Source organism: Plasmodium reichenowi, chromosome 13, assembly GCF_001601855.1.
Source record: "Plasmodium reichenowi strain SY57 chromosome 13, whole genome shotgun sequence".
NCBI classification, from domain to species: Eukaryota; Apicomplexa; class Aconoidasida; order Haemosporida; family Plasmodiidae; genus Plasmodium; species Plasmodium reichenowi.
Window position 1 is genome coordinate 824,901 of NC_033658.1, and position 9,110 is coordinate 834,010.

At 21.8% G+C, this 9,110-nt stretch overlaps 1 protein-coding gene across 1 annotated transcript in view; it reads right to left on the minus strand.

Moving 5' to 3' along the window:
• The window catches only part of PRSY57_1320100 (hypothetical protein), a gene marked incomplete at both ends in the record, with an annotated part of 10,754 nt that overhangs the window by 101 nt on the left and 1,543 nt on the right, over positions 1-9,110 (minus strand). Inside the window, 2 exons of the mRNA XM_012909137.2 lie at positions 237-710; positions 890-8,901. Of these exons, the coding sequence (XP_012764591.2) occupies positions 237-710; positions 890-8,901 (8,486 nt within the window). The remainder of the gene's footprint in view (positions 1-236; positions 711-889; positions 8,902-9,110) is intronic.

A 9,110-nucleotide genomic window follows, 5' to 3' on the forward strand; every position in this document is an offset into this window, starting at 1 on the left:
TTTTTTTTAATTTTATTTTTTCAAAAAAAAAAAAAAAATTTTGGAAAAAAAAAAAAATTTTTTACTAAAAAAAAAAAAAAAAAAAAAAAAAAAAAAAAAAAAAAAAAAAAAGTATATGTATATATATATATATATATATATATATATTTTTTTATTTATTTATTTATATTTATGTAACAAATTAATACAAAGACATCTTATTATACATATAAAAAATAAATTGCATTATAACTTACAACATCGACTATAAACACGGGTTCTGTATATGTTACGTTCATATAAGTAATCATCTTTTCAATAATAGAAGAATAATTATTCATATAAATATTATGTTTTTCAATTAAGGCATTATACACATTTGAATCCATAGACACCATAAAATCATCTTTATCTCTTTTTATATCTCTTGGAATATCTATATAATAACTTAAATCTCTTAAAAATAAATATCTAAATTTATTTTCAATATCATTTATAGGGGATATAAGAGGTGTAAATAATTGTTTACCATAATGTTTTGGAACTTCATAATTACTAAAATTATATATGATATTTTTAAAATTATCTTTTTTTATTCTATATATAACAGTAACGTCCATGAATTTTATTTTCATAGGAACATATGAATCGTCATAAATGTTATTCTCTAGTAGTTTGACATTTTTTCCGTCTAAATATTTTAGGCAGTTGATAATTTTATAATTACTTTCCTGTAAAAAATAAGAATATATTTATACATATATATATATATATATATATATATATATATATATATGTGTGTGTGTGTATATATATACGTTATGTAGTATAAATGTAGGTATATATTACTTCCTTTACATATATTATATAACGAATAAAGGCTAATTTTATTATTATTATGATTTTTTACCTTTAAATTAAAATATAACCCTTCAGGTATATCGGGAAATATATACTTTAATTCATCCTTTAATACAAAAAATAATTTCAATCTGTTTAGTTTAATTGCTGACATTAAAAATTCTGATGTATATTGATTTACTTGATGATTTTTTAAAATGTTTTGAAATATAAATTTGATCACTCCTTCATTATTTTTATATAAAACATTTATTTTATCTTTTCCTGTTCCTATTCTTAATACCAGATCATACTGGAATATTTGACTTCGATCAGTTAAAAATGTACAATGATTTCTATCATTAAATGGTATATATGTTTCTAACCATCTAAATATTAGATACATAAAGTCAGTTAGAGTAACAATTTGATTTTCATATAATTGTAAATTCATTATATCTGTTATAATATTAAATTTTATTTTTATATCTTCTGAAGCTAGTTTTATATTAATTTTTGAAATGATATCATTTCTCAAATATACAAAAATTGCTGGTATGATTATTTGATCAAACAAGTTTGTTGTATGTTGATCTTTATAATAACTAATATTTTTTTTATGTAAAAAGTCAAAGCATTTAACTAGTCTATATTGATATCCTTCATATTTATTTCTCATTATTATACTATTAATATTTTCTTTTATATTTAATGAAGGGTTTTTAAATTTTAATTTACTTGGATCAATTAACTGTTCATTATATTCATCGGAATAATTATTAATAGTTGGTTGTAATATATAATCTGTTTGTTTCTTTATTTCATTCCATTTTTCATGAACAATATGAGATATAGTTACTAGGCTTAGTAAAGGCATATTTGATTTTCGATGGTTATAATAATTAATTGTAGATTTAATAATATATTCTGGATCATTTAAATTTATATTATATAATAGAGATATAAGTTTATTAAATGATGTTTCTTTAATTAGCTTCTTTGTTGAATTATTATAAAAGAATGTATTATATTCATTAACTAATAAACAATCAAAAAATAAAAAACTTATATGTTCAATATTTGAACGAACACTTTTATTAAGTTCAGATTTATAATTCCTATATATAAAATATATTATATCTTTTAATGTAATTTCATGATATCTTAAATATGATATATCAAAATTTAAATAAAAATAACTATTGGAACTTAAACCTATTTTTATTTTAATAGTTTCTTTTTTTCTATTATATGTAATATCTCGATGATATATAATACCTTTCTTATCCATTTTTTCTGCGCATTTTATTAAAGTACTAGTATATACAAAATGTAGACTATTTTGAAGAATAACATCTAAATGTACATTAATAGGTATTATATAATCTAATGTATTAATATTTGTACGACCCTTTGAAATCATTATATCATCGTTTTTTATTAAATTTTTTACTATACTTCCTATAGGTTTATGTAAATCTATTATAGGGTTTTGTATGTTAAATTCTTTTATAGTATTATCTGCATATTTTACTTCCATATGATTATAATTAACTCCTTTACATATATTTTTATGTTTCCAAAACATATCATTTAGTAGGATAGCCAAATTCATATTCATATCTCTAATTACAGAATTGTCTAATTTTAATATTGTTTTACGAATTAATGATAAATTATTTTCATCATTTTTATCATAAATATCATCATAATTAATATGAAAATTGTCCAATCCGGTTTTCATATTTTTTTTCTCTTTTAATGTATTCGATATATCTTCTGATTCCTTTTTCATATATAATAAAAAATTATTAACATTGTCATTATAATCAATATCTTTAAAAACTTCTGTCATATGTTTATCATACAATTCCTCCATTTCTTTTTTTTTCTCATCATTAGGTTTAATATTTAAAATATGGAAATTTATATACAAATTAGTATATTTTTTTTTGCTCATATAATTATTATAAATATGTTGAACTATTAATAAATTACTCCATTCATTAAAATTAAATCTATCCATACATCTCTCTATAATCGTTCCAAACGTATCTTCATTATTTTCTCTTAATGGAAAAATTTGATGTTCGTATATTTTAAATTCATATGATAACCTTTCATAGAGAGTAAAATAACCATAAAATAATAAAGCTTTTAATATAACCATTTTATACATAATATAATCACTTCCATTTATTTTTTGTTTTAATATAGATACCATATCAGGTTCTGTAATTTTTTGTAATATAGTTAAAAGATTTTTCACATTATCATCTTTATCTTTAATATATGTTATATCTTTTTTAATAAGTGAATATATATCAAATATATCAGGTCTATATTTTTCATATTCAATTGAAAATATTTTCATTATTGTTCCAACAATTGAATTTTTTATATTTTTCCAGGACTCGTTAAAAAATTTCATTTTTATACGATTTATTAAATCCTTTAAATCATTCTCATGGTTACTATCGGTGGGATTTTTTTTTAATATTCCTTTTCTTTTTATTGGTTCTGTTTTTTCTATATTATTATTATTATCACCATTATTTATATTATTATCACCATTATTTATATTATTATCACCATTATTTATATTATTATCACCATTTTTTATATTGTTGTCACCATTTTTTATATTGTTGTCACCATTTTTTATATTATTATCACCATTATTTATATTATCACCACCATTATTTATATTATCATCACCATTATTTATATTATTATCACCATTTTTTATATTGTTGTCACCATTTTTTATATTATTGTTTGTATCATTTGAATTCTTTTTTGTGTCACCTGAATTCTTTTTTATATCATTTGAATTCTTTTTTGTGTCACCTGAATTCTTTTTTTCGTCACCTGAATTCTTTTTTTTGTCACTTGAATTCTTTTTTGTGTCACCTGAATTCTTTTTTTCGTCACTTGAATTCTTTTTTATATCATTTGAATTCTTTTTTGTGTCACCTGAATTCTTTTTTTTGTCACTTGAATTCTTTTTTATATCACCTGAATTCTCTTTTATATCACCTGAATTCTCTTTTATATCACCTGAATTCTTTTTTATATCATTTTTATTAATAACATTATTCTGTTTTGTATTATGATCCGAAATTGTGGATAATTGAGAAAAGGATACTTCAATATTCATACCTAATGTAGAGTCATAATCCTTTTTTTCTTTATCTAGTAAATATACGTGTTTTTTTCTTGATGGCAAATTAAAGGTGTCTTGATTTTTTTGTTTATCCTCAGAATGTATAGTACACGCGTCCACGAAATTCACCCTTTCACGCTTCTTATTCATGGTAATATTATGTTTTTCATTTTTTTGCTGCATATTTTTGTCATACGTAGTTTTATTTTGAATATTTTGATTGTATACATTTTTATTATGTTCTATTTTATTAATTTTAATATTACTTTCCTTTGTAATGGATTGTTGAGGAACTTGCTTTTCTAAAAGATGCATATGTTTTTCAGCTTGAGCATAATCAAAAGAAGGGGATCTATTATGAATCCATTTATATACATATTTATTAGATAATAATTTCTCCATAATGTGTACAGATACCTTTTTATATGATCTATGTTTAGACCTATCAAATCTCTTTTTCTTAAATGGATTTGATGATTTAATCCATAGATAAACCATTGGATTTCTTTTTATTATATTTAATGCATATTTATCTAATGATAATGATATTTTTCTTTTTGCAGCACTTTTTAAAAAGAAACCATTTTTAATTAAAACTGTTGATAAACTTAGACCTAATGAAAAAACATCACTTTTAAATTTATTTACGATATGGTAGAAGTAGGTTTTTAATTTTTCAGGTGCCATATACACGGGACTTCCTTTAAAATTATTATATTTTCCTTCTTCAACTATATTATTAAAATTTTTTAAATATATATATAATTCATTATTTTCTTTATTTAAATATTCAATTAAAAAATTGTCTGCTCTAATATTTGAGTGTACTAGACCTAATGTATGTAAAGTAAATAATTTAGAGCTTGTTTTTAAGAATATATCATATTTTAAATCAACATAATTTTGTATGAATTCACGATTATCCATAGCAAAATCTATGGAATTATTTATATCTAATTTTTTAATTTGTATTGCATAAGGATATATATCTTTATTTATTTTATGTTGTAAATTATTAAAAACAAATTTACTTATAAAATTATCATTTTTTTTTACAATTCCATATGGAATTTCCCAGTTCAAAACTTGTAAAGCACATTCATACATAATAGACAACATTTTATTACTAATAAAATTTATATGAGATAAATTAAAAGTATCTTCATTATAAAAATATTTTACATTCTTATAATTTCTACAAGGACTATTTCTAGCATTTATTAAATGATGTACTAATAATAAATATGATTTTAATTCATTTTCAAATATTTGATTATTATAAGTATCAACAACAGAATTACCAATGTTTTCGTTATGATAAAAAAATCGTATATCTGAATAATATGGAAAAATATTAGCCTTGACAGTTAATTCTTTTTTACCTGTATGTACTATAGGTAATTTTTTATTATCAACTAAAGTGAAACCATTTAAAACTTTAAGATATTCCATTTTTATTTTCTTATTAATTGATTCGTCAAAAAACTCTAATTTAATTACACAAAAAATATCATCACCTAATAACCAATTTATTATAAACATATCTTCCCATTCTTGTAGAATTTGACCTACAACCATTTTTTTGGGTAAGAAACTTAATGATGTATATGTATTTAAATCTTCTTCCTTTCCATTCTTTTTATCTTCATCTATAACAAAATTTGATTTAGTACTATTCTCGTGGATATCATATGTCTTTATGTCATCACCAACAGATTGTGTTTCCTTACTATCCGAATTAATATTATTTTGAATTGGTGGATCTTGGAAATTTTTATCTCTTTCACTAATTATGGGTTCTGATTGTACGTCTAATATGTTACTATGTGTAGAACCTGTATCATATTGTAATACTTCACCAGAAGGTGATATTTCTTCATGTTTCGGTTTTCCTATTAAAGCTAATAGATCATTGGTTTGGGGTGTAGGTAATGATTCATCATCGCTATCAGACATTTTATTGTTTGAAAAATATCCCTCTGGTCTTCTTTGATAAAATGAACCAATTTCATTATCAATTGAACTATCTTCAAGAGATGTAAATATTGAACCGTTTTCTGATTGTTTATCATCTGTTATATATCCACCAGATGAGACCTTTTTAACCGTTGCTAAGTTATCAGTAGAAATTGATTTTTTACGCGAATAGAAATTGCTATTATAGGATAAATTGTCAACTATAAAATTTTCACCTTTTAATTTATCATCTAAAAAATGGTTACCTTTTAATTTATCATCTAAAAAATGGTTACCTTTTAATTTATCATCTAAAAAATGGTTACCTTTTAATTTATCATCTAAAAAATGGTTACCTTTTAATTTATCATCTAAAAAAATGTCATCTTTTGATTTATCATAATTTTTTTTTTCATCAGATGATACATTTTCTGATGATAAATTCCCATCTTCACTATTTTTCACATGACTAACATCTAATTTTCCTTCACTATCACTCATGTTACTCTTATCTAAATTTTCTTTTTCTAATGTATCATCACTAGATATAGTTTCTTCCTTATCTTTATTACCATCAGGTAAATAATTTTGATCCCCCGTAGTTTGTTCTTCTTTTAAATCAATATCATAAAGGGACATCAAATAAGATGTTTCATCTTGTAGGTAATTTTTTAATTGTGTTAAATATCTCATAGCAGTTTTTAAAGTCGTACTACCTTCTTTTGTTTTATCATTGATTGTATTTTCATCAGAAGGTATATTTTCTGCTGATAAATTTTCATCTTCACTATTTTTCGCATGACTAACATCTAATTTTTCTTCATTATCACTCAAGTTACTCTTATCTAACTTTCCTTTTTCTAATGCATCATCACTGGATACAGTTTCTTCCTTATATTTATTATTATCATACAAATCATTTTGATCTCCCGAAGTTTGTTTTTCATTTAATTTGACATCATCACTACTTTTGTCATCACTACTTTTATCATCACTATTTTTATCATCACTGCTTTTATCATCACTACTTTTGTCATCACTACTTTTATCATCACTATTTTTATCATCACTACTTTTGTCATCACTACTTTTGCCATCACTACTTTTATCCTTAGTGGTCATATAATTTTCTGATTTATTTTGAATGAAATCTTTAAATTTTGTAAAATATCCCATAGCAGTTTTTAAAGTTGTATTACCTTCTTTTGTTTTATCATCGACTGTATTTTCATCAGATGATACATTTTCTGCTGATAAATTTTCATCTTCATTATTTTTCATATCATCTTTTAATTTTTTGTCACTATCACTCATGTTACTCTTATCTAACTTTCCTTTTTCTAATGCATCATCACTGGATATAGTTTCTTCCCTATATTTATTATTATCATACACATTATTTTGGTCTCCCGAAGTTTGTTCTTCATTTAATTTGATACCATCACTACTTTTGTCATCACTACTTTTATCATCACTATTTTTATCATCACTGCTTTTATCATCACTATTTTTGTCATCACTACTTTTGTCATCACTAATTTTATCATCACTACTTTTATCATTACTTTTGTCATCACTAATTTTGTCATCACTAATTTTGTCATCACTAATTTTGTCATCACTAATTTTGTCATCACTACTTTTATCATCACTACTTTTATCATCACTAATTTTATCGTCAATACTTTTATTCTTAGTGGTCATATAACTTTCTGATGTATTTTTAATGAAATCTTTAAATTTTGTTATATATCCCTTAATATTATTTAAAGTGGAATTTTCACCTTTTTTCGTATCATCAATTTTATTAGGTTCATTTACCTCAGTTGAATCATTTACCTTTTGTATACTTATAATGTCTTTGTTAGAATCATCTTTTTTATTGTCTCCATTTTGATCAGTTCTAATATTATTAGTAGCAGTAGCACTAGTATCATCAATATATTCATTAGTATTAAAAAAAATATCATCATCCCAATAGATATCTTCTTCATTTAAGTATGAATCCGAATTTTCAATTTTGTTAGATATTTCGTTAATCATTTCATTAAAAAAATTACTTTCATATGAGCCAATATTATCATTATTTACTTCAGAATTAAATGCATCATCACCAATATTATTATTATCATTGTTCATTAGATGGGTTTCATTTTTTTCAGATGATTCATCTTTCTTTTTTTTATCTTCCCTTTCATTATTATCACTTTTCAATTTTTCTTTTAATTCTAGAAATGAAAAATTATTGTGTTTATTTATATATTTCATATTATTATAACTTATATTATAATTATTAAACACATGCTTTTCTTCTTTTTTATGGGAACATATATTATTTATTTCATTGTTCTTATGGTTTCTATTTTTAGAAGGATTCTTTTTTGACAATGCATATTTGGTGTTATATATTCTATTAATATTTTTTAGTTTACTTTTTTTATCTGTCCTATATGTATCATCTTTTTCACATCTACCATATGTTGTATTTTTATAATTCTTATTTATATTCTTTTTATTGCTTTCTATAAAAGTATAAGCATCTTCTTTCTGGTAAAAACTTATATTACGTATGCCCATATCATTTTTATCAGAACGTTTAGAAAGATAAAAATGAGGATAATAATATTTGTATTGAGAATTATTAATAAAATGTTCACATAACCAAGAAAATATATTATCATAATTTATAATACCCTTATTTTGTAATTCAAAATGTACAGGAATGTACTTATTTAAATAGAAATATTCATAAGGTTTATTTATATAAGCATGTTCATCCATTAAAATTTCAAACTCAAATTTATTACTTAAAATTCGAATATCCTTAGATAATTTCGAATCATAATTATAAATATTGTTATCATCCGTTTCAAATATGATAACGTCTTTAAATCCTTCGTTTTCTATTATATGATCCCTTAACATGTTGTACAGGATAAAACGATTTTCCAATCTTTTGGCTATAAAAAAAAAAAAAAATAAAATAACAATAATAATAATAAATAAATAAATACAAACATACATACATATATATATATATATGTTACAAATTTTATAAAGTAAAAAAATATGTCAGTAAATAAACATATCATGTAATGAAATTTTTTTTTTTTTTTTTTTTTTTTTTTTTTTTTTTTTTTTTTTTTTTTTTTTTTTTTTTTTTAAAAAA